Here is a 26504-nt window from a genome sequence, read left to right on the forward strand (position 1 = left end):
GATAGTTTTTTGGAGAAGATAGGACCATCAATTTCTCCCCAGATGAATCAAATGCTACTTCGATTAGCAACGAAGGAAGAGGTTCGACAAACTTTATTCATTATGCGTCCGGAGAAAGCGCCAGGCCCGGATGGAATGACAACTCTCTTCTTTCAGCACTCCTGGAATGTCATTAAAAAGGATGTGGTTGAGTTGGTGAATAATTTCTTGGTCAAAGGAGATATGGACCCAGGGTTAAACATAACTAATATTTGTATGATTCAAAAAATAGAGAGACCTACAAGGATGACGGAACTAAGGCCGATAAGTCTATGTAACGTTGGTTATAAGATTATCTCGAAAGTTTTGTGTCAAAGGCTGAAAAGTTGTCTCCCCCGTCTAATTTCGGAAACACAATCAACTTTTGTGGCAGGAAGGTTAATATCGGATAATATTCTTATTACCCAGGAAATGTTTCATGGTTTGCGAACCAACAAGTCTTGTCAAAATAAGTTTATGGCAATTAAAACGGATATGGGTAAGGCATATGATCGGATAGAGTGGAATTTTATCGAGGCTCTCCTTCACAAAATGGGATTTGATCCTCATTGGGTTAAATTAATGCGAGGGTATATATCTTCAGTTCAATATAGAGTACTTCTCAATGGGCAGCCACGAGGCCTTATAACCCCTCAGCGGGGATTACGTCAAGGGGATCCCTTATCTCCTTATTTATTTATTATGTGTACTGAGGCTTTAATTACAAATATAAAAAAGGCGGAGCGGGTGAAACAATTAACCGGTATGAAGGTAGCAAGAGCGTGTCCAGCAATTTCTCATTTGCTATTTGCAGATGACAATCTGTTCTTTTGTAAGGCAAACAAATAAGAGTGTCAAACTATTCTCAAGATACTAAAGGATTATGAGACTGTTTCAGAGCAACAAATTAATTTTCAGAAATCCTCAATTCAATTTGGACATAAGATTGATGAATCCAGCCATCAGGAGTTGAGAGATATTTTGGGGATTCAGAACCTAGGCGGAATGGGTTCTTATTTAGGCTTGCTAGAAAGTCTAGGAGGATTTAAGGTACAAGTGTTTGGTTTTGTACAAGATCGTCTGAATAATAGGGTGAACGATTGGAATTTTAGATTTTTTACCAAGGGGGAAAAGAGGTGATTATTAAATCGGTGATCACGGCTCTGCCAAACCATGTGATGTATGTGTATCGGTTACCGAAAGCTACAATAAAGAAACTAACGAGTGCAATAGCTCAGTTTTGGTGGAGTCCAGGAGGAAGTACAAGAGGTATGCATTAGAAATCATGGGATAAATTATGTGTACATAAGGATAATGGTGGGCTAGGCTTCAAGGATTTGACTGATTTTAATACGGTGATGCTTGGAAAGCAATTGTGGCGGCTGATCGAGAAGCCAAATGCTTTTTTCTCTCAGAGTTTTCAAAGGACGGTACTACAGGAATGCTTCACCCCTGGAACCGATTCTCTCATATTCCTCGTCATATGGCTGGATGAGTATTATCTCTGCTAGATCTCTGGTTTGTAAAGGACTAATCAAAAGGGGTTGGAACATGATCATCTATTTCAGTATGGAATGATCCTTGGATCTCATCCACTCGCCCGAGACCAGCTAACAAAAACTTTCATAACAGTTACCCGGACCTCACAGTGGATTCTCTCATTAATCAGGAATCCCGAACATGGAATTTACAGGCAATTAGGACTTTGGTGGAATCCCACGATGCAAAAATGATTGAAAGTATTCCTTTGAGTAGAAATCAGATGGAAGATAGGAATGGTTGGCATTTTACTAATAATGGGAAATGCACGGTACAATCAGGATATCAAGTAGAAAGGATCTATCCTAACAAGGAAAAACCACCAGAATTGTATGGCCCCAATGTGGATATACTTAAGGCATTATGCTGGAAAGTGAAGTGTCCTCCGAAGTTAAGGCATTTCTTATGGCAGCTGCTGACAGGTTGTATAGCGGTGACAAAAAATTTAAAATCGAGAGGAATACAAAGAGATACAAGTTGTGCATGGTGTGGAGACCCGGAGGAATCAATAAATCATGTGTTTTTCGAATGTCCCCCGGCACGTCAAGTGTGGGCACTATCTAAGATTCCATCGAACCCAAACCTTTTTCCTATTGGCTCTCTTTTTGCTAATATGGACCATCTGTTTTGGAGAGTTAACCAAAAATGGAGGACCATCAGTTTGCATGGATATTATGGTACATCTAGAAGGGCGGGAATAATAAAGTTTTCAGTAATCTTGATATTGATCCGAGGGAAACGCTTAACTTAGCAAAATTGGAATCAACACTTTGGGCTGAGGCACAGATTATCAATAATCCCAGGTTGGTACCTGAAGTACAGATCATACCTAATTCAGGGACTACAGGAAGATGGTGTTTCACAGACGGTTCTTGGAAAGATAAAGATTTATTTTCACGGCAAGGCTGGTTCAGCACGCTACCGGGGTTTGAGGGTTTGTTAGGGGCAAGGAATGTAAGGGCATGTCTCTCACCTCTTCATGCAGAGATGGAGGCATCAATTTGGACAATGGAATTCATGAAGAATTTAAGACAGTTTCGGGTTACGTTTGCAACAGATTGTTCTCAATTGGTGAAGATGGTTTCAGAACCAGATGAATGGCCAGCATCTGAAAGCTACCTGGAAGACATTAAGTTTTTGAGAATAAGCTTCACCAACTCAGATATCGTTCTTGTACCTAGGACGAAAAACATAAAGGGGATCGCATGGCACGCAGTGCTTGGAAACAACCGTCTTTCTTCGTACACATAGATGCAGAGTTGCCGCCTTGGTTTACAGAGTCTACATGAGTCTGTGAATGTTTGCTTTCAAAAAAAAATGTCTCATTTTGGTAAATTTGTAAGTACGGACCGGGTTCATATATAAGCGACGGTTTTGTTTCTAAATTGTATCACATCTAAAATCCATAAAGTAACCATATATTTTTCCGATTTAGGTTATATAGGTTCGGTTCGGATATATCCGAAATTAAATCCAAAATTAAAAAGCAAAACATAAGAATTAGACTTATTTATATATGATTTAATATTTAAGGTATTTATTGAAGATTTAAATACTTATTTTTAGATATAATTTCAAAATAAAGAATTGAATATTTGAAGTAAATATTTATATTTGCGATTAATTTTGACTTTCAGATCAGTTTTTTGGATTTCTTGGAGATTTTTTTTTTGGTTTTCGGGTTGCCTTCGGGTTTGGCTAATAACACTTCGAGTTCGGATATGTGGTGTACCACACTACAAAACCTATTCTGGAATTTCTTATATTTTGGAATGGAGACGGATCAAGTTTTTTTATTTGAGTTTGGTATAGATTTTAGTTTGTAGATTTTATGCTCATGCCTAATTTAAATGAAAAAAAAGTGCAATTATATAAAAAATTACCAAAAAAATTTTCCGCGCTTTAGCGCGGATGGAAATCTAGTTTACCGGTAGTTATGAAGTTTGATAATATTTTCCATATTTAATCTTTATAATATACTTTTTGTCAATTTATTTATTTTATAACATGGTATATATGTCTCCAATTCGAGCCATTGATATCAAATTAACTGTATGAATGTGACATGCATGATACAAATGATATAGTCAACTTCTGAAATTATAGAGTTTTTCTCACAAGAAAATGAATTGAATGTAATAAATGCAAGTAGGTGACGAACGGACTTTTTTTTTTTTGAACGGACTTACGCGGAAGTTTTAATATTTTATATCTTGAACACGCTGCTTAACCCGATCTACACATCATTTCCCCTGTATACAGTCTGCGTATTGCAATTTATAATATAAGAAGAATAAACTAACATCTGCCCACGTTTCCATGATAATCTTAAATTAAAACTAAACAAAAGCAAATCTAAACCATCTCATACATCGTTTCAGAGCACCTCTACCCTCACCTCTTAAGTGGTCTTAAGAGGTGAGCCACACGTCTATATTATCAAAAGAGAAGTATCCATTTGAAAATGTTCTTATTTCATTAATTAAATTCTTTTTTTTACTTGTCTTTTTTAGTTGCATTTATGAAATATCATAAAACGAATAAAATTGCTTAATTTATTACTTGTTTTTTCAGTTACATTAATGAAATATGCTTAAATGAATTTAAACTTCATATTTTATTGTTTATCTTTTTCAGTTACCTTAATGAAATATCCTTAAATAAATTTGGAGATAATATCATTTAATCAACCAAAAAAACTCATGAGTTATCCTTACGTGCATAATTTTAATAATGGAGATTTTTATAAACGCGCATCATTAAAATGTTACCTAAAACATGCAGCACTAATACATAACATGCATCAATAAAACTAGAATTTGACTCATACAATTGTACGGATATTATTTTCAGTTGATTAAATTTAAAAATAATTATTTATTCAAAAAATATTTAAGAATGACTATGTTTTTAAAAATTATATGGTATTATTTGCTCATAACTCATTTGTCATTTGATAAATTGTTATAAAGAAAATTTTAGCATAATATAACTCAATTGTCATTTGCTAAATTTATGGTTTTTATTTATATTTTCTATTATTCAATTATAATATTTCCATTTTATATTTGAAAGATAAATGAATTTTTTTTCAAACAATATTTTTGTAAATGTATTTTTTAAAAAAAATAATCAATTAAAATTGTTATTATCATTGAATATCATTATTTTTGACATAATTTGAGTTTTCGTTTACATCAAAATTTATCATATTTTAGGATAATTTTAATTTAAAATGTAATTTTCATATTTTTCAAACAAATTCTAAAAAACAATTTAAAATATTTTGCTATAATTGTCAAAAAGATATTGAGTTGCATTTCAAATAAAAAGGTAAAGATATTAAAAATATTCTAATTAAAAATAAAAAAAAATTACACATAAAATAATCATGATTTTTGTTAACTGGACGGATCATTATTTATATGATATCGCACATGAAAGAAAAACTTCCGTTTTTTAAATTATCTAATTAACTCTATACTCATTTTTTATATATTTTTAATATGATATCACACATTCGTAAAAAAATATATAGTTTAAGATGCAAAAAAAATATTTACTTAATGAATATAATATGAACGAATATTACAAATACATCATTTAATAAAATAAATAATTAAAAACTGAAAATTCATATCCGCGCTGGCGCGCGGATCAGGGTCTAGTTTTTCTTAAAACGCAACTCTTCCTCTTTTCTGCAAGAGCCGAGTTTCATAGAGTTTTGTACTGTTCACGGGCCCCACTGATATGTGACGGTCCACGATTGGTTAGTTTTTAATTTTTTTAAAAATCGGACAAAAAAAAAGCCTAAGAACCCACGCTCATCCTCCCCCCCTCTTCTTCTGCAGGAGGCGAGTTTCATATAGTTTTTGTACTGTTCGTGGACGTCCGCGATTTATAGTTTTTGTACTGTTCGTGGGCGTCCGCGATTTATAGTTTTTAATTATTATTTTTTTAAATCGAACCAAAAAAAAGAAAAACCTAAAAACCCAGGCCTTCCCCCGGGTGTTAATCATGCTCTTAGTATCTTATTATCACCGACCGCGTTTGTGAAAGAAAGCAACATAACTGGGAAATATAACCTTCAAATATGCATTCTTTAACCATTAGTTGGGAAAACGGCTTTTTCATACCCGAACTATGGGTCGCTGAGAAAATACATACCTGAAGTATTACGATGTGCCAAAACATACCTGAACTCATTAAAAATTTGTATTTCATGCCCAGATTTTGAAAGCCACGCTAATTCTGATTTTGATTTTAACGCTGTTAATTTTTTCTTAACGGTGATGACTAGATGATTACGTGGTGGATGGGTCAGCGTAAACATTAAACATGCCAAATGAAAACAAGAACGTAATGGGCCAAAATTGATATTTGTTGGGTTGTATCTCTTCTGTCTCGCCATTACTCTGACCTCCCTCTTCAACCTCTTCATTCACTACTACTTCATGGACGTTTTCATGTTCCATATAAACTTCAATATACTTTGTCCAATATGAAGCTTCACACATCAAACGAAATGTGTCACTACCATTACTCAAAATTTTCAGATCCTTCATAGTCTTGTATGGTAGTTTGAACCAGATTCTTTGACCATACAAAGACATCGGGAAATCATTAATCAACCCTGTAAACAAAGCTTGAGCCTGGGTTTGAAGCACATGACGTTCCCCATCAACATATGTAATCATTCCACCTTCATGAGTCTCGAACTTCCCACGATAATATATTTGAAACGTTGTATCTCCTTCTTCACTGAAATTTTTCAAAAAATAAACATACCATCAAACCTCAATCGACAGAATAACCTAATTTTCAAAAGCATCAATCGTAGATTTCAGTGAAGAGACAAAGACAAACAAAACTTACCTCTTTTTTTAGATGAGTTTAGCAACAACCCAGCTTCTCTAACAATCTGGTTTCTTCAATTTCGTCGATTTTCTTACTGAAAGTTGCTTCTGTTACGATATTCTTTTTCAAAGCAAACTGGGGAGAGTGAAGTCGTAAAAGAACGACAATCTTTTGTTAATTGCCCAATTTGTGAGGGTTTCAGCCCAAAAATAATCAACTTTAGCCCATTTTAATCTCAATTTCGTTTAGCCCATTTATTAATTGAGGTGACTCATCACCACGTAATCATCTAGTCATCACAGTTTAAGAAAAAAATAACAGCGTTAAAATCATAATCGGAATTACCGTGGCTTTTAAAATCTGGGCATGAAATTCAAATTTTTAATGAGTTCAGGTATGTTTTGGCACATCGTAATAGTTCAGGTATGTATTTTCTTTGCGACCCATAGTTCGGGCATGAAAAAGCCGTTTTCCCACCATTAGTTATTAATCATTATAACTATACTTATCAAATATCATGCTCATGCAGCTCATCGTTTCAACATATTAGCGTTAGTAACAGAACATCCGGATGTATATGGTTTTGACTCTCGTTTTCATATATTTTCTACTCTTTTCTAATAAAAGTTTCATACACTGTCACAAATATACCCGGACCCGCCTTATTAAACATGATTTCTTCTTGTTTGACCTTTTTCCCAATGATATTTTCGGTTCTCTCCGTTTTTTAATATAAATCGTTTTAGAATTGTACACACAAATTAAAAAAATTATTAATTTATTACGTTTTCTAAATAAAAACATCATTAATTATTTACCTAACCACAAATCAACCAATAATAAAATAGAAGATATATTATCATTGGTCATATAACATTAACTATTAATAAATTTTACATAGAAAACCAAAAACGTCATATAATTTGGAACATAAAAATTTCTGTAAAATGACTTATATTAAAAAGCGGAGGAAGTAAGAGCATCCTTATCCCTAAGAGGTGTTTAAGGACTCTTAAGCATATTTAAATATTTTAAGTTGGAAAAGTTAGGTTAAGAGTCTTAGTTAAGAGTCGGGACAATTTACATGGTCCATTGCAAGTATCTTATTTACAGGTTCTTAAAAAAAAAATTTATTTTGTTAAACTTAAATTTTATTAATACAATTATTAAACATAACATTTTACATATAGATAATGATAAATAAAAACAGAGAAATAAAGATTAGTTAAAAAAACGAGAATAACTTGAAAGAAGCATCCGAGCTCAGTTGTTATCTTGACTAGATCCATATTTATGCCATATATTTTGAACCAAATCATTTTTCAGTTGTTGATGCATTTGTCTATCACGAATATCATTTCGAGCTTCCATCATTTCGGTGATATGTGTAGGCATATGTGAAGAAAAATTGAGATCGACATGTTAAGTTTCGGTGTCTTCTCGTTCATTGAACCCAGCAAGATCATATTGAGTGTATCCATCTCGCTCATCTTCGACTATCATATTATGGAGTATGATACATGCTCTCATAATGTTGCCAATTTTGACTTTATCCTAAAACAGCGCCGGATTTTTAACAATGGCAAAACGAGCTTGCAAAACTCCAAAAGCACGCTCCACATCTTTTTAGGCAGCTTCTTGTTTTTTAGCAAATAAAACTGCTTCCGACTCTTGTGGTAAAGGAATAGATTGGATAAAAGTTGTTCATTTCGGATATATACCATCAGTGAGATAGTAAGCCATATGATACTCTCTTCCATTGACAAAGAAAGTGACATTCAGAACTTGACCGTTTATTATGTCATCAAAAACAGGCGAACGATCAAGAACATTTATATCATTTAATGTACCTGGAGGTCCAAAAACGCATGCCATATCCAGAGATCGAATGAAGAAACCGCCTCCAAAACGATCGTTGGTTTACCCGAACCACGAGAATATTGTCCTTTCCAAGCGGTGGGACAATTCTTCCACTCCCAGTGCATACAGTCGATGCTTCCTATCATCCCGGGAAAGCCACGATACTCTCCAAAGTCAAGTAGACTTTGGAGATCAGCCGGTGTCGGTCTTCTTAAGTACTCATCGCCGAACAAATATATTATACCTTCTACAAAATATTCCACACATAACCGAGTTGTTGTTTCACCGAGCCGGAGGTATTCGTCGACAGTATCAGCTGCAGAACCATACGCTAATACACGAATTGATGCGGTACACTTATGAAGAGGTGTGAGACTATTCCTTCCGAGAGCATCTGTTTTTTCCCGAAAGTAATGAACTTCATTGGAGATTCGATAAACGATGTGCATGAACAATCGCTTGTTCATTCTGAAACGTCGTCGGAAGATATTTTCAGGATACGTTGGAGTTTCACTGAAATAATCATTCCATAAACGAATATGCCCCTCTTCACGATGTCTTTCGATATAAGCTCGTTTTTTTCTTTTTTTTTCTTCGTTCTTCTTGATTACTGAGAAAAGTTAAATTCTCAAAGGCTTCCTCAAAATGTTGCTCACAGAGCTCTTCAATTCTATCATCAACCGATTCATCAAATGTATTTTCAGAAGAAGAAGCCATATTTTGAAAATATGGCTTTGGTGTTTAAGGATAACATGAAAGAAGATGAGTTTGTTGATATATGTTTGGTGTTTAAAAAATAGAGAGAAGATGAGTTTGTTGATATGTTTGGTGTTGGTCTTTTAAAGAAAAGAAGAGTCTGTTGTTCTTCTCATGGAGAGAAGATGAGTATGTTGAAGAATATAAATAGAGTTTGTGACATACAAAATGCATAAAAAGTTCATAGTCCGTGATTGAAGAAAATTTCATGTGCAGCTTTCAAAACATCATCTTCACTCTGCCCACTAGTTCTCTGTTTTGTTGCAGCGTCATAGCATCCCACAAACTTGCAGGCACCTTCATTTATCTTCCCCCACCTTTGTTTGCACTTTTTTTGCTCTCTCTTAGCCAAACCAACGACCTTGGGACTTGCATTATAGCAAGAGGTTATCCTCAACCAAAAGGTTCCAGCCCTCTGTTCATTCCCAACTACTGCGTCCTTGGACGTGTTCAACCATGCACTGATGAGGACCAGGTCTTCAGCAGTTGACCACTTCGACCTTTGCTTACGGTCCTCACCAATTTCTGCACGTGAACCAGATCCTCCAAGGTCTGGAGAGGGTTGAAAACTCATAAACTGAGTTGGGTTTTCATTGATAGGTGGTTGTTGACTGTTTAGTAAGTGTAAAAAGCTAGAGGATTGGCTTTGATGAGAATCCATAGAGAGAGCAGTTGAGAAGATATGAAGGAGATGATAAGAAAGAGAAGGAGGAATGTGAGTTTATAGAAGGCCGAGAATGAAGAGAAGGAGGAATGTGCATTCAGATGCATTCATGACAACCAACAAACAAAGAGATTTGATATATATCTACTATATTAATCACAGTAAGCCTTAGCAATTCTAACTAGCCATCACTTCAATTTATCACACAACCATATCCTTACTCTAACCAACACATTAATTACACTCGATTCAATTCTAACCACAAACTACATCAATTTGGTTCTTCAACGAGATGACACAGTAACACTAACCTTATTTGTGCAGTGTACTCTATCCTCGATGAACCTTGGAACCTTTACTCGATCTTCAGCTTGAGCCTTGTATCTGACAAGAGAATGAATTTATTACACTTCAACCATTAAACCTAGTTATTACTAACACAACCATAATATTTTACTACATAAAGCATAGCAAATCAACATTGATCGCAATAAGTCTTAGCAGAAACAAACGTACAAACAAATCATATTTGATCTATCCAATTTTTTAATTAACACAAACCGAATCAAACAGGTCAAAATTTTAAAACTGAGATCATAACAAGTTATAGAAAAATCAATCACATGTGTAATGAAACAAGAGAAGATCCGGTTTACCTTTCGATTTGAGGTGAGCCACCGATGGAAAGCTTCGAGGAGATGATCCACCGAGAGACGGATCCGAAGAGTTCCAACAAACTACATAGAAAACAACCTATCAGACCAATAATATACATGATTAAGACATGCATAATCAAGAGGAACACAACAACCGCTTACCTTTCGAGGAGAACCACCAGGAGAGAGAGAGAGAGAGAGAACCACAGAGAGAGAGAGAGATAGCGACAAAGAGAGACGTCGCCGATAAGAGATACCGAAGGAGAAGTCTCTGAGAAGAGCCACCGAAGGAGAGCTCCGTTGCCTCGAGGAGACCCACCGAGAGAGAGAGACAAAGAACCACCGAGAGACAGAGAGACAGAGAAGCACCGAGAGAGAGCCAGAGATCACCGGTTGAGACGTCGCCGCCAAGATCCACCGAAGGAGACGGTGAATCGCCTTTCGTCGACAGAGAGACCTTGAGAGAGAGAGAGAGAGAGAGAGAGAGAGAGAGAGAGAGAGAGAGAGAGAGAGAGGAGAGAGAGAGAGAGAGAGAATGAGAGAGAGACTTCAACGCGTTTAACGTGTAACCGATCCGAGAGCCTATCCAGAGTTGACGCGTGGCACTAAGAGGCAACCCTTCACGGCCTTTACGCAAGAGGCGTGTCCAAGCTTTCCTTCTTTTTTTTATTTTCTTTTATTTCATTTAGTGGTAAGAGGTGTCATTAAAGACACCGATAAGGATGCTCTAAGATTTTTCCTTACACACTGATCACTATATGACAAACTGGCAGCAAAGCGCCTTTTAGATTTACGACGTACTTTATTGAGCTTTCCACAATAGAAAACCAATGATTTGTGTTTTTAAATAGATATTTTTTACTTTTGACGAAAAAGAAAATATACTCCCTCCGTTTCAAAATAGATGATGTTTTAGAAGGATTATTTTGTTTCAATTTACATGAAGTTTTGAGATTTTAAGGTCAACTTTAACTTTATTGGAAACTGTTCAACCAATTAGATTTTACAGTCTTTTTTATAATTGGGTAACAGATTTTAAAATTATATCTTTAGAATAATTTTTTAAGAAAAATATAGTTTTCTTAATCTTTGTGCACTAAGGCAAAACATTAAGTATTATGAAACAGAGATATTTTTTTACTGATATCTCGAATTTGTTTTCTTTTATTTTTTCACTCAATGTTAGAATTTCTTTGTTTGCTTTTAACTCTACTTGTTACGTCATCAAGGTGACGTATATGATTGGCGGAGTCAGAGTGAATGTACTTCGGTAATAAAAAGTACGAACAATGTGCAAATTAAATTATGATATCTAACCATATATTCAGTGTTAACTCTTAAGTTAATAGTTATGATTTACTTTCTCTCTAACTATTTCTTTCCTACTTTTTTCTAGGTTTTTGCTTTGCCTTTTCGTTTTATGGTGCCGCGTCCTCCAGGATGGTCGTCGGAGCTCCTGTGTCGTATCCCTATCTCCTTCCCCCTTCTTCCCTTGTTCATATATGTTCTTTCTGGTCTCTCTTTGCAGCGTAGAGGAAGTTTCCTATAAGCTCAACGGTTCATATCTGGGGATTTTCCGGCCTCGATATAGAGCTAATAAGGCGATAGCGGTGGGCTTGAGGATGGTATGTTTCTCGCTGAGTGGGTTTCTCAACTCTTATGTCGGAGCTTCCATACGATTGGGTTTTGCTTCGTAGAATTTCTTCTCAGGTTGGCGGCTCGTGAGGCATCAGGTTGCTTTCTCTTTGGGTTGTCTTCCTCTCAACGCGGGCGTGGTTGGGTTCGGAGGCGTGCTCGTCTGGCATCTAAAGCCTATTTTCTTCAGAATTTTGGCTACCGTTCCTGCTTTGTTATCCTCCAGTGGTCTACGGTGGATATGTGTGCAGTCCTGCGAGGGTAGGCTTCGTCTCTCTCTTGTGGTGGTTCCGCTGGCAGCATGCGAGAAATGTTAGTCCTCTACTTGCATACTTGAGCTTGCTTTGGTGTGGGTAGTGGCTAGCTGATTCTTCAAACTGGTGTGAGCTCGGCGTTGTGGCGCTCATTGTGGTCGTCTCCTTATCCTTTGGGACCGCGGTAGCAAGTTACCTAGAGTGGAGTTTCTAAGAGTCTGGCGGCGTTGGTAGGGTCTCAGTTTGCCTTTTGATCGTCTATCTTGTTTCGTAGGTGCTTCTTCAGAGGATGTGTACTCGAGTAGTCCTTTTAGTCTGTATGAGTTACGGGTTAAATGGGTGTAACGGTCCTGGGAGGGTGAGTTGGGGGCAGAAATCTTCAGCTTGACGGAAGTTGTAGGTGCTATGTGTTCTAAGGTTTCGAGGGCACCTTTCTTTCCAGTTGGTCGTAGCAACCAGTCGCTCACTCCGCTCTTGCCTTGTCATCTGGTCTTTCGCTGCCACGCTTTGTGTTTCTCCATATTCCTAGTCTCTGCTCTTTTACTTTGGCTATACTTTGCTGCTTAGGTCCGAGTTAGTTTAATTTCTTGCATCTCTGCTACCAATTTTTCTTTGTGCTGTCTGTAAAAAAATCAAACCAAAACCCTAACTTCTGCAAATTATATCTTTCTATTTGCCTCTCAGACGTCGGCGTGAGAGGCATCTCGTCTCCCCTTTTTGTGCCTAATATTTTTTCACTTGTGGTTGAGATCTATTGACCAAGCTTTAGTTTGTGGCAGTCTTTCACTCTCCGAAAGTTCTGGATCTTTGAGATTCGGGTCTAGGTCTAGTTGCGGTGCTCCGAGTGGTTACCGCTCCTTTTCTCCTTCGTTTCGTAGTTAGCTTTGAGATATGTGTTTGGTCGATGGTGGAGCTTTGGTTGTGCTGAAGTTGTGGGTGTGGCGGAGTGATCTGTGAGTTTGTGGTGTGCTTTTACAGGGTGTTATTGGGGCTGCATCTGCTAGAGGACGGTGGACCAGAAACTGTTGACACTTTTCGGTGGTGCAACTATCCAAGGGTTCTCTTCTACCTTTCTCTGCTCACTCTCATGGAGTAAGTGATCCCATCTCTTGGTCGTCCGGTACTCCTTGATCTCTCCTCATTGGATTTTCAAAGGCTTACGACAGAGGATGTTGTTATGGAGGTTCTTCTCCCACTGGATGCTTTCTAAAGTTGCTTTAGGCGGAAGTCTTATGTTTTGTCTCTCCTTTTGAAGCAGTCATGTGTTTCATAAGGTTCTAGCGGTGGTTTTACAAGCGACAGCGGCGGTCTTGTGCCTCATAGCTAGGTTTTTCTAACCAGTCTATTCAAGTTCTTTAGGTTTTTCGGTTTGTTGCAATGTTGGGTTTGGTTAGTAGTTAGGGTTGGGCTTTGTATCGTATTAAACATAAAATCCAAAAAAAATATTAATGTAACAAATTTTAGCAAAAAATAACATGAATATAAATCATTTGCAAAATAGATATTATGTTTTTTAGTGTGTGGCTTTAGTTAAAGCAGGTAATACATATATTCAGGACCGGTTCTGCGATTCTGGAGGTTATAGACAATTTAAGGATTTCAATAATTTGTGGATCTAAAATTCTTTTTTTGCAAATTTAGAGGTCTATTTATATATAATTTTTTTCAAAAATGTTGAGCGCTTGAAACGAACTCATCCGACTTGGCTCCGCACCGACCATGTATACATTTACATCTTACTTTATGCAATTACTTCAGTCGAATACAACCAAACTTACAAGTCACTATACACAAAACATTTAACGATATACTCCTAACAAAGAAATAGAAAGGAACATAAATGGTATAAAAGTCGACTTTTTAGCTGTTATTGTTTCCGATCTGTGACCCAGCCATTGACTTGTAATTTATGTTTACAAATTGACAAATATTAATCTCTTTTTTTTTTTTGCAATCAACAAATATGAATCATGACTAACTACGTTGAAAATATTGGTGATAAAAAAATATCAACAATTGAAACCGATGGGGGTGGCTATATAACCACGGGGAAATCAAATAAATACCCGACCTTTTATCAAATTAATAATATATATATTTCCACAAAGAGTCTTTCCTCTCTATTTCTCGCCTCCTTCCTCCATCTCTCAGCTGAAATCCCCCAGAAAAAGGAAGGAAGAAAGGGGACACTTGGAGAAAAGGTTAGGATCTAAGCTTATGATCCTAAAGCGTGAAGCCAAGATAGAACAACAACGAGTAAACTCAAAACTTGTGTTGTGTCTTGATGGGGAACTGTTGTCCTGGCGGATCTTCTAGTGTTCGACATGAACAGAGCCCTGTCTCCACCAAGCCCCTCTCAGGTTCCTGTACACATCTCTAGGCCTTTTCTTCTTTTTAAACCAAACTGATGTAGTTAAGTTTCAATCTAATAAGATCTTGTGTTTGATCTTACAGTGGTAAAAAATATTCAAGATCCAGTTAAAATAAAACTTCCGCCGCCGTTGGTGGCGATTCCCCCAGCTAGGGGTTTGAAACCAAAGTTTCCGGCGGCGGTACCAGGAAGGCCAACGAGACCCGTCTATAACCCGCCGCGTGAAAAGCATCAGGAGAAGACAAGATCCGTAGATAGTCCACCATTAAAGCCGGTGGAGAAACTAGGTATAGGTAAAAAGGCAGTGCCGCCGAGCGGGAAGATAGTGACGCCGAGTCTAAAGATGTTTTCATTAGCGGATCTTAAGACGGCGACAAAGAATTTCCGACCGGAGTCGATGATCGGAGAAGGTGGATTTGGACAGGTGTTCAAAGGATGGCTGGAAGAGAAGACGTTAGCTCCGTCGAGGGCCGGTGTCGGAATACCAGTAGCCGTTAAGAAATCAAACCCTGATAGTGCTCAAGGCTTGCATGAATGGCAGGCAAGTACATATTTTCTTTCCTTTTTCATTTATTTTAATTCAATTTGCACTGAAATCGTTATATGTTTCTAATTTAGGAAATATAGATTGTAAATAGCATTTTTTGACGTATAAATAGGCGCAATTATGGGGAAAAGGAACTTTCAGATTAGTACGTATTTATGACAGAAATAACAAAAAAGAAAAAAAATCTGGTCATATCATTTTTAATGACTGTTATAGGTTTACTTAAAAAGATTTGCACTGAAATCGTTATATGTTTCTAATTTAGGAAATATAGATTGTAAATAGCATTTTTTTACGTATAAATAGGCGCAATTATGGGGAAAAAGAACTTTCAGATTAGTACGTATTTACGAGAGAAATAACAAAAAAGAAAAAAAAAATCTGGTCATATCATTTTAATGACTGTTATAGTTTTACTCAAAAAGATGCCTTCTTCAGCACAAATATGGAGCAGAGCATCAATCGTCCATTAATTAATTGTCAATAGATCAGCTTATAAAACAGGGCCAAGTTGATGGTTTAGGATTACACATACAATTTTTCTATAAATGTTTAAACAACATCATTAGTTAACTAACTAGCCACATTTCAATCACTAATAAAACAAAACACATAATACAACAAATCATATAACACAATATAACAAATTTTATATTAAAAATTGAAAACACCGCTTAATTTGGAAAAAAAATCCTCAAAAGCGCCAAATATCAACAGCGGATAGGTTTTTTATTTGTTTTTTTAGACAGACGTTTTATTTTAGTAATCATTTATAGTCGAATTATTGTACCTGTCTCATTTATATTCCCCACTTTTTAATACCTAATAGAAGAAGTCAATCTAAACATTACGCCAAGAAATAGAGGAAGAAGAAGTCAAGGGATCCTCACGTAACTGCATTAGTCAATCACGAAAAATACGTATATCATGGTCAATGAGACGTATATTAGATAATTAATGGGTTGGATGTCTTCTTCTTGTGTCGATGCGTGGAAATTATTTTTCTTCTCTTATGTGTAAAGTCCCAGCTAGAAATTCGGTTATATCTACAATATCAAAATAAAAACTGTGAAAGAACATTCACGACCACACATACTATATATATATATATATATATAAACTTATTGAGATATAGAAACAATAAACAAAAAATAAGTAAATCTTGACCTGGTTTTCGTCAAGATATGATGATAAATAAATATCAGTTTATGAAGATGTACGAGCTTTGACCACTGACCACCGTACAAATGTGTAAAATATTGAACAAAAATTTTATTTCGCAAGTTTTTTTATCATAATTATCACTAATTTTCTTGAACGCAGTCATATGGGATGTAATTGTTAATGTGTGTATATATTGCAAAATTGCAGTGTGAAGTGAAATTCTTAGGGAAGTTTCATCATCCAAATCTGGTCAAGCTCTTGGGTTACTGCTGGGAAGAGAATCAGTTCCTATTGGTTTACGAGTATTTGCCTAAAGGAAGCCTTGAGAATCACCTCTTCTCAAGTACAGTTTTACTCAACCATTAATTACCTTATCTTACACATCATCTTCTTGTTTTTCTTTATATTTAAGATGTGAATATAATATGCCAATGCAGAAGGAGAGGCGTTGACATGGGATACACGTTTGAAAATAGCCATTGAAGCAGCTCAAGGACTTACCTTTTTGCATAACTCTGAAAAGAGTGTTATTTACAGAGACTTCAAAGCTTCTAACATCCTTCTTGATTCCGTACGGAGTTGTTTCTTGTCATCTCTATCTCCCACATTTTCTGCATGCATGTTTCTATTTTAGCTAACACTTGTTGCCGTTTCTTACAGAACTTCCACGCCAAGCTTTCTGACTTCGGTCTAGCCAAGAATGGTCCAATTAATGGATTTTCTCACGTGACCACACGTGTAATGGGTACACAAGGTTACGCAGCTCCTGAATACATGGCTACAGGTAAATAAAAAACGTGCAGTTTTGTTTGAAAAGCACATGTTACAACTCTTCATTGGTATCTTACATAACAATGTTTTCTTCAATGTGGTTATAGGTCATTTATACGTGCGGAGTGATGTTTACGGGTTTGGAGTGGTCCTCCTAGAGCTATTAACCGGTCTAAGAACACTAGACCCAACCCGACCATCTGCTCAACAGAACCTTGTGGAATGGGCTAAGCCAGCTCTGACTCAGAAAAAGAAGATCCAGAAAATGATGGACCCACGGCTCGAGCACAAATATCCAATTATGGCAGTGACCAGAACCGCTGCGCTAATTCTACGGTGTCTCGAGGCTGACCCCAAGAACCGACCGCCCATGGACGATGTACTTAGAGAATTAGAAATCGTGAGGACTATCAGAGACGAAGAGAGGCGTAAACGTAGCAGTGGTGGTTCAGATAATAACCGTGTTAATGGATATGGTTCACCGCACGTCCGTAGAACCGGTCGAACCAGATAGTCAAAGAAAGTGGCTTTGGATAGGAGTCATAGACACATATGCATACGTAAAACATTTGTTTTTTATAAAATAAAACGTATTCTTTTTTCTGTACGTAGAGTTTTGTTTTACATTTTTAAAAATTAACTAAATATAATATGGCAAAAAGAAAGAAAGAAAACTTAGTGAAATATTTTCTGTACACTTTCTAAATTTCTTCTGCAAAACTAATTTCATTTTTGAAATTATAGTTCTTAACTTTTATTCCCGTTCTCACTAAAGACTAAAGTTTGTAGTAAATCAGAAAAGGTCGAATAGAATTGGTCTTTGAAAATTTTAGTTTCGGCCAAAATTTAAAATGAATAGTTGGGAAAAAAAATATTATCTTTCTCCTCATGATGAAACTCCAATTTCTAGAGAAAAATGTTTAAATTCTTAGTTTATGGAAGAAATGTAATTATTTAAAATATGTATTTCAATTACATTTGCAAACCAACAATACATTACATAATAGTAATTAAACAGAAAAAAAACTTGTTTCTACAATAATCTTTAAATTAAAATAGTAAAAAAACCCTATGAACAATGCGTACAAAACACAAACTATATGTGATATCTTTGTCTCTCCATTACAAAAATACTCTGTGACTGTCCTTAAGCTTCTAGGTACATGCGCCATTACAGTCGAAAGAGCATTCAACATATCATCCTCTGTTCCTCTACATCCCGGCAATTTTTAGGCAAAAAGAACTCCAAGACAAAGTCAGCAGAGCCAGTGAGGATGCAGCGTAAGCCTATAGCAACTGTGTCATGTAGTCCAAACATAATTGCATGGTAAGAGAGAGGGTTCTCAGATTTCTTGTAGCTAGAGACATCAGATGAAAAGCAAGGACCATTTGTTAAAAAAGCTTCTCCTACAACTCCTTGACCTTTCAAAAGACGATGCTCAGAGCAAGCTTCGTGGAACTCGCGAACTGTAGGGTCACCGACATAGCAAGCATCATCTATTGTGGATACACAATGGATATATTTCTCATCGTTGTGAGGGCAACCGGTTTTGTTTTGCTTAAGACAAAAGACCCATGTTTGAGCTAATGGTAGTTTATGTGTCTCAAGAGGTTTCTGATTTCAGGTAATGATGCTTGGTAGGAGAAGTCAGGTCCCTTTAGAGAAGGTGATATGGGAACTTCTATGCTCCTAAGATTAACTGCCTGTGAGCAAAGAAACAACTTTTAAGGTTCCAAGAAACCCGTTCTTGGTTTTGTTTCAGTTCCAAAAAACATTTATAAGTGCATTTTGGTGACATATATATCGTCAAATCTATTATTTCAAGTCTTTCAACATACACACGATATACCATAAATCAAAATGTTACAACATATCTTAGAGATAAGAGAAACAAAGCAAATGAAATAGAACCTGAAGTGCTTTGCAGAAGCTTTCAAGCTCAGGTTTCAACTTAACCATTTGAATGGTCATTACAACCTCAATAACACCTAACAAAATCTTACTACCTTGTTTAAACACAGGAATAGCTAACGAGCGACAAATATCACAGTCTTGAGCAAGAGCAAGAGGAACAAGACAAAGTGCTGGAGATGCAGGAAAAGAAGAAAACAAAATCAAATCGTCAACAGCAGGGTTCGAACCTGCGCGGGCGAAGCCCAACAGATTTCAAGTCTGTCTCCTTAACCACTCGGACATATTGACTTTGATGATAATATGCGAGATATAGTGATCTATTACCGCTATATCGAAATCTTTCCTTGTTCAGCGGTTACTGTGGGGATTAGTTGAAGCTAATCAAATCAGTTATATCCAACAGAAAAGATACCTATAAATTATTTGAAACCCTGACAACATTTATCAGAGGAGAGGCAAGAACCCGAATCTGTGCAGTTAGTAGTGTTTTCTTACCATAAATTACGTTTAAGATTGTCAATTCTAAGCTATGATTTTATATATATATATATGACTTTTAGTTAAATCATAACCAACAGATAATAAAACTAAATAAACGAGGATATTTAAACTGTTTTAATAGTATTGATTATTTTGAGCAAAACCACCACTGTTTAATTTACAAGGCGGGCCTAGTTGGTGGTAATATAAGGAATAATACTAGGAGAATTTGAAATGGTGTAAAAAAAATAGCCGTTGGGTACAGGATTCCAAAAGAAGGCAAGGCGATCAGGGTTTTGATTGCCTCCAACGGCTGAGATTAACTAGCCGTTAATTTCAGAGAAAAAGGAAAAAGAAATTCGCCAAAAAAAAAAAAAAAAAAAGAACATATTTTGTGTTTGGGGACATACACATCCGCTCTTGGCGTCTTTCAAATCTTTGATAAAGAGAGAGAAACGACAGAGACAGAGGTGTCGAATTTGTTTGCTGTTATGGAATTTTGCTGCTGACAGAGACATAAAGAAACAGAGAGAGAGAGAGAGCGAGCGAGCGATCGATTTAGTAGGGATCGTTGAAAGCTAAAAGGTGATGTTTGATTTGATCTGGGTCTTGTTCGGGTCTTTCTTTGATTCTTCAAGCTTATTCAAATCTTTAATTTTTAAATGGGTTTTATATTATTAGGGAATAAAAATGGTTGGATCAGACGAGAACAAACACGGAGTTGTTGGACCCGTGAATGGGCAGACACGAAGAGCACTCAGTAACATAAACAAGAACATCATCCGAGCTCCTCTTTACCCCTGCGCTGTCAACAAGAGACCATTGTCCCAGTAATTAACTTCTTCCTCTTCTTCCAATTAGTATTATAATAATCCCTTTAGAAAAGTTTGTATTCCTAAAGAACCAATCTTGTTTATTATTTTTTTTTTTTTGTCTATGACTCAGGAAAAATGGGATATGCCACAAGAAGATTCCACCTGTTCCTGTGCATCGACCAATCACAAGGTCAGTCCTATTCAATGTCACAATTTTGTATGATGAGCTTATTTCTTGATTTTGGTTTCAGGAAGTTTGCTGCTCAATTAGCTGAGAACAAACCCCAGATACATAAACAACAGGTTACACCTTTTTATATATAGTTTGGCATCTATTAAATTAGAAATATAGTTTGGGTCTAAATAAATCTCAAAGTGGCTTTATGGTTAGGAAACCAAGCAATCAGACTCGATCGATAGAATCATAATAGATGCGGAAGAAGATGGAGATTTTAACGAGCCAATGTTTGTTCAACATACTGAATCCATCCTTGATGAAATCGACAGAATGGTAACAACATCAAAAACCCTAACTCTCTTTCTTAAGTAAACTCCATGATTTTTCTAACACATATTGTCTTCCTTTTTTGCACAGGAGGGTATTGAAATGGAAGATGAAGAAGAAGAGACTGTGATGGATATAGATAGCTCTGACAAGAACAATCCTCTAGCTGTGGTCGAATACATCCCTGACATATATGACTTCTACAAGAACAATGAGGTACACACTTTGCTCTTCTGTTTGTTTCCCCTATCAACAGATCAGTGATTGAATCCATTACATTATCTTTGCAGTGTCTTAGCTGCGTGCCAACTAACTACATGGAGAATCAACCTGACATTAACGAGAGGATGAGAGGCATCCTTGTTGATTGGTTGATTGAGGTTAGTTAGTACACACATTCTTGTTTTGTTTCTTGGAGATAGTTTTCAGCAACTGATCATTGTTGTTGTGCAGGTGCATTACAAGTTTGAGCTGATGGAAGAGACCCTTTACCTCACAATCAACCTCATCGACAGGTTTCTCGCGGTTACTCAACATGTCCCAAGGAAAAAGCTTCAGCTTGTTGGTGTAACAGCTATGTTACTCGCTTGCAAGTACGAAGAAGTCTCGGTTCCTGTTGTTGATGATCTCATCGTGATCTCTGACAAGGCTTACACAAGGAGAGAAGTTCTTGACATGGTAACAAATCTTTCTTAACTAGATATCATAAACCATGGAAGCTCTCTGATGGGTTTGGGTTTACTTGCAGGAGAAGTTAATGGCGAATTCATTGCAGTTCAACTTCTGTCTGCCAACTCCGTATGTGTTCATGAGGAGGTTTCTCAAAGCTGCACAATCTGATAAAAAGGTTTGTGATTAACTTCTTTGATTCATATCTTCACACTTGGTATGTGTATAGAGGAGAATCAAATGTGAGTTTTGTGTGTTTTTTCAGGTGGAGCTTCTATCGTTCTTTATTATCGAGCTTTGCTTAGTTGAGTACGAGATGCTTCACTACGTTCCTTCTCAGTTAGCTGCTTCAGCGATCTACACTGCTCAGTCCACGCTTAAAGGATTCGAGGAGTGGAACAAGACCTGCGAGTTCTACACAGGCTACACTGAAGAAAAGCTTATGTAAGAAGAAGTCGCCAGATTAAATAATATTTTTTACTAATATAGTTTGAAAATCACATTACAGATTCTGAGATTGTTTTTGGTAATGATGAATATGTAGGGAATGTTCGAGGAAGATGGTTGGCTTGCATCACAAGGCAGGGATAGGGAAGCTAACAGGTGTTTACAGAAAGTACAACACATCCAAGTTTGGATATGCTTCAAGAACTGAACCAGCTGGGTTTCTTCTCCTGTAAACCAACGGTTTAGGTCACACTGAATCGTCTGTAATGACTAAGGGAAAGAGAGAGAGAGAGAGAGAGAGAGAGAGAGAGAGAGAGAGAGAGCAACATAAGTTGCATAAGCTTGAGTGACAATTGTTTGGTTATTTGCATTATGACAAAGAGTTTCACTTACTGGTGACTAGTCGATCATAATATTTTCTTTGTATAATAAAACTCATTGTTAGCAAGTTTTACTGAAGCTTCTTCCTTTACTATGAATGAGGGTTTCATCTGTAATCTTCACGAGGGTTGTTTTCCATATTCATGTCTAGTTTGCGACTCAAGTGATGGCCGGAGACATGATGAGTAACAACAGGTTTCAACAATTGTTAGCAACCTAATTAATAAACATCTTCATATATATATAACTAAGATAAAATGAATTTTAAATGTTACACCTATTTTTTTATAAAAATTGTTGACAGATTTTAGAATTGAGGTATCAAGCTTTTAAAATATCATCTAATTAAATATTAATGTAATTTGTCTCTAAATTTGGAAAGATTCTAGTTGCAAATCTTAGAATGCACATATCCTAATAAGTGAATAATAATGTGTCAAATTTTGAAGTATCAATGGGATGATGTTTTTTTTTTTTAAGTATCAATGGGATGATGTTGAAGACTAAGATTTTACATAATAAAATAAAGAAATAAATCTTTTTGGTTTCTATAAAGGAAAACAAATCTATATTTAGAGCAAATTTGGAACCATATTTGATACAACTCAAAGACATTTTCTCTACATAGTTTTATTGATATCCGTGGACATTTAAAAGAATTAATGCTCTCAAATACTATGATGAACAATGGAGTATACATACATACGTCACAAACTATGGTATAGGATAACTATTAACTTCGACGACAACAATACTTTTCTTTTCCTCTTGTTAATTTAAAATAATACTTTTCTTGCTACACAAACAATCCAATTATGTACCCCACGCATCTTTCAAGACTAAACTCTTAACTGTATTATTTATAACATCTTTTAAGACAAATCCATCGTTATGGCACACATACCTTATAACGGTCAGACACACTCTAAAACGCCTAGTGAAGAGTCAATACGTTTGACGATGCTCTTTGACTTAGGAAGACAATTATAATAACTTAAACCAAGTATTTTAAAAACATTCATTAAACATGTCATTTCCTTGTGTAACGTAATCAATACGTGTAGATTTACTTAATTATCATATTTATATGAGTAGAGATGATACTCATATAACTTTAGAGGAAAGAAATATATATAAAATAGGAAAAAGGAAAAAAAAAAAAAAAAAAAAAACAATCCACGCAGAAAGTTGATGCCACCTTCCACCATAACAAACTATAACTCCTCTCTCCGAAGCAGTTCCAAGTTTTGAATCGCGTGTTGCAATCACTTACGCCGCCGCGTAGATCCGTCGTCATGTACGTGGCCAAGAGAGTCTCCGACGTAGATCACCGTCTCCTCCTTGTCCTCATAATCCCTTCTGTATCCCTCCTCTTCTTACTCTCTCTATCTACCCTCAGCCTTGATCCTCTTCCCACCCTCGCCCCTCTTCGTAACCTAATCCACACTCATACCCTAACCGCCACCACCGAAACCTCCGATCTGCGGCGGGGGAAGAAGGATGAGTTGGTGAGTTCGAAGATGGCGGTGTGTTTGGTTGGAGGAGCGAGGCGGTTCGAGTTAACCGGACCGTCGATCATTGAGAAGATCCTTAGGGTTTATCCTAATGCTGATTTGTTTCTAAACAGTCCTCTTGATCAAAACTCTTTCAAGCTGAGTTTGCTTAAGGACTCGCCGAGGCTCGCGTGGGTTCGTATCTTTGAGCCTAAACCGATCGTTGAGACTAAGTCGATGATTCGAGTACTCACGCCCATGCATTCTCCCAATGGGATTAAGGTAAATTATCAAGTACATTAACTTTCTTTTCTTTACAAAATTGCTTGATTCCTGATTACATCAAATATTAAATTTAGGGAAAATGATAAGAAAGTGGTCAAGAGGAGTCCGTGTAGTTGGAATACGTTACTCATGTGATGGAATTTTCTGTATTATGGATGTACTTGGTTTGGTATTTGGTGATCTCAAGATTTTCAAGAAATATATTATTTTCTGATTCTTTTGTAAATAACATACTTCTTTCTTTTTCAAAAGATTTTTTAACTATGCTTCAAAAATAAGTTGTTTATGCATTTTACTAGTTAACAGTAATATATTGTAAATTTCACAAAAAGAATTTATAAAAGTTACACTGGCTTAAAGTTATTGTAAATAATATTTTATAGAAAATAATATATTAATAATCATGATTTAATATGTTTTGAATGTGTGAAAACCGAATAAATCTAATATCTGGAAATAGAGTGTAACATTTTTTTTAAAAAATGTTATTTCAAGAGGTATATAACTAATGACACTATGATATGGGTGGAATTAATTACTTATTGACAATACTTTTTTTGGTATTACTGATTGACAATACTTGTTTATAAGAACAAACATTTACGGGATAAATGCCTCTTTCTTGACTCGGTTTCTCTAATGTCAGTATGTGAGGATGAAAATGAGTTTTTATTTCTAGGTGATTGTCATTGACACGCAACTCGCATGGATTTTGACTTGTTACTCCTATTAGTCCGAGACTGAAATTGATTTCATACCTTTTCTAGACACATTTTCACCATTAAGAAGATCTTGATTAGTTTGACAGCTTGTTATTTACATATTGTACATTAGAAAATGGGTATTCTGTTTTTGGTATTTCTTAATTTATGGTTATAGTTATTTATGGAATGGTTAAATGCGCAGCATGATGATGTTCATGTGTGGTGAACTGGTGTCATGATGTTTACGCGTGGTTCCAACCACGTATTAAGCACATGTTGTGATATAATTTTTCAGTTAACATGTCTATATTGAATTTTGTTTTTTCTTGCATCATTTCTTTTTTCTTATCTAGTTATATTTACTTGATTTTGTGATTATACATTTTGAAAAGTGGTTCTAGTATATATATATGATATACGCGTTAAATTTTTAGGGAATTTTATACAATGAAAGTAATTAATCCTCACAAATTAGTATTTAGTAGTATATATTTAACATCTCCAAATAATATGCTCAAAGTGTATTCGTTGATTTCATTATTCGGTTGTTATATATTTCTGATAATATTTTCTCATGTGCGTTTTCTTGTCTGGTCGCAACGACAGGGCTTGTTACAGTACTTCAGTCTCGTAGAAGGCTGTATCACCATGATAAAGGCATACCAAGCCGAGAATAACTTCACGTACGACTGGATAGTCCGAACCCGTGTTGACGGTTACTGGTCCGACTCTCTCGACCCTGAATACTTCAAACCGGGTCAGTACCTAGTCCCACCTGGATCCTCTTACGGTGGCCTCAACGACCGCTTTGGTGTCGGCGATCTCAACACCTCCACGGTGGCTCTCTCACGCCTCTCTCTCATCCCTGACCTTGACTCGGCCGGTAAAACTAATCTCAACTCCGAATCCGCCTTCAAAGCTCAGCTCACAACTCACCGTGTGCCTTACGTAACCAAACCTCTCCCTTTTTGCATCATGTCCGACCGAACCTACGAGTTCCCTCCGTCTAAGTACGGAGTTCCCGTCGCTGCGATCTCAAGCCGCGGACCGTTGAACGGTGCCAAGTGCCGGCCGTGCACGGTGGCGTGCAAGGGTTCGTGTGTGGCGGGAGTGATGGGAAAGCTGAGGAGAGGGTGGAGTTGGACGGAGTGGAAGCACGGGACGATGGAGCTGTGCGACGCACGTGGGGAATGGGAGGAAGGCTGGGAGAAGGTGTTTGATGGAGTCGCTGGGGAGAACTTCGCACGTGCGAGGAAACGACTCGGAGGTTTGGATATGAGGAGATGTGTGGAAGAGTTTGATGAGATGAGAGGGTTGGCTGTTAAGTGGGAAGCACCCGCCTCTAAATACATTTGTAAGTTGGGCTTAAGATCCAATTAGAACATATGAAAATTAGGTCTCAACTTAATTGGCTAACAAATTTTCCAATTTGTTTGTTTTAGTTGTTTTTTTGAGCGATTTGCATACTAAATAGATTTGCGTACTAAATAGTGTAATTGCCTAAACGTGAAGCCCACCTCTAACCGTTGCGAAAATTCGTTGATGTCCCTATACCTTCTCTTTCTTCAACGTAAGATGTCCAAATGTTTCGAAATGCTTACATACATGTAATCATTGATGGAACCGTATTATATAAAATACGGAGAGCTGAATATTGTAAAGAATAAAATTGATAAAAGTATACCAAAGATTAAGAAAAAGATGATTCAACTGCAGAG

The 26504-nt window shown here is 36.4% G+C and overlaps 3 protein-coding genes and 1 non-coding gene across 4 annotated transcripts; 3 read left to right on the plus strand and 1 right to left on the minus strand.

The window, feature by feature from the left end:
- The first annotated feature begins 11492 nt into the window (after positions 1-11492).
- Positions 11493-17776, plus strand: LOC106424945 (probable serine/threonine-protein kinase PIX13). Its single transcript, XM_013865690.3, has 6 exons — positions 11493-14599; positions 14694-15151; positions 16529-16664; positions 16759-16892; positions 16982-17105; positions 17200-17776. The coding sequence occupies exons 1-6, from the start codon at positions 14524-14526 to the stop codon at positions 17604-17606; spliced, it is 1335 nt and encodes a 444-aa protein (XP_013721144.1). The 5' UTR covers positions 11493-14523; the 3' UTR covers positions 17607-17776.
- Positions 17777-19213: 1437 nt separating this feature from the next.
- TRNAS-UGA lies at positions 19214-19295 on the minus strand. Its single transcript has one exon. It is a non-coding gene; the product is annotated as a tRNA-Ser (tRNA).
- A 575-nt stretch (positions 19296-19870) lies between these two features.
- On the plus strand, positions 19871-22395 carry LOC106424943 (cyclin-B2-4-like). The gene is made up of 11 exons (XM_013865689.3): positions 19871-20072; positions 20169-20317; positions 20433-20492; positions 20554-20605; positions 20694-20813; positions 20898-21023; positions 21098-21187; positions 21261-21485; positions 21556-21654; positions 21742-21920; positions 22021-22395. The coding sequence occupies exons 2-11, from the start codon at positions 20178-20180 to the stop codon at positions 22154-22156; spliced, it is 1227 nt and encodes a 408-aa protein (XP_013721143.1). The 5' UTR covers positions 19871-20072; positions 20169-20177; the 3' UTR covers positions 22157-22395.
- Positions 22396-23428: 1033 nt separating this feature from the next.
- On the plus strand, positions 23429-26399 carry LOC106424937. The gene is made up of 2 exons (XM_013865682.3): positions 23429-24079; positions 25393-26399. The coding sequence occupies exons 1-2, from the start codon at positions 23600-23602 to the stop codon at positions 26164-26166; spliced, it is 1254 nt and encodes a 417-aa protein (XP_013721136.2). The 5' UTR covers positions 23429-23599; the 3' UTR covers positions 26167-26399.
- The last annotated feature ends 105 nt before the right edge of the window (positions 26400-26504 follow it).

The sequence above is a fragment of the Brassica napus genome, chromosome C6, assembly GCF_020379485.1.
Source record: "Brassica napus cultivar Da-Ae chromosome C6, Da-Ae, whole genome shotgun sequence".
Classification (NCBI taxonomy): Eukaryota; Viridiplantae; Streptophyta; class Magnoliopsida; order Brassicales; family Brassicaceae; genus Brassica; species Brassica napus.

Coding starts and splice junctions, on each gene's coding strand:
- LOC106424943 (XM_013865689.3), top strand. CDS start 20,178: ATGGTTGGATCAGACGAGAACAAACACGGAGTTGTTGGACCCGTGAAT. Junction 20,318..20,432: donor AACAAGAGACCATTGTCCCA/GTAATTAACTTC, acceptor TCTATGACTCAG/GAAAAATGGGATATGCCACA. Junction 20,606..20,693: donor CCCAGATACATAAACAACAG/GTTACACCTTTT, acceptor CTTTATGGTTAG/GAAACCAAGCAATCAGACTC.
- LOC106424945 (XM_013865690.3), top strand. CDS start 14,524: ATGGGGAACTGTTGTCCTGGCGGATCTTCTAGTGTTCGACATGAACAG. Junction 16,665..16,758: donor TGAGAATCACCTCTTCTCAA/GTACAGTTTTAC, acceptor ATGCCAATGCAG/AAGGAGAGGCGTTGACATGG. Junction 17,106..17,199: donor TCCTGAATACATGGCTACAG/GTAAATAAAAAA, acceptor ATGTGGTTATAG/GTCATTTATACGTGCGGAGT.
- LOC106424937 (XM_013865682.3), top strand. CDS start 23,600: ATGTACGTGGCCAAGAGAGTCTCCGACGTAGATCACCGTCTCCTCCTT. Junction 24,080..25,392: donor ATTCTCCCAATGGGATTAAG/GTAAATTATCAA, acceptor TCGCAACGACAG/GGCTTGTTACAGTACTTCAG.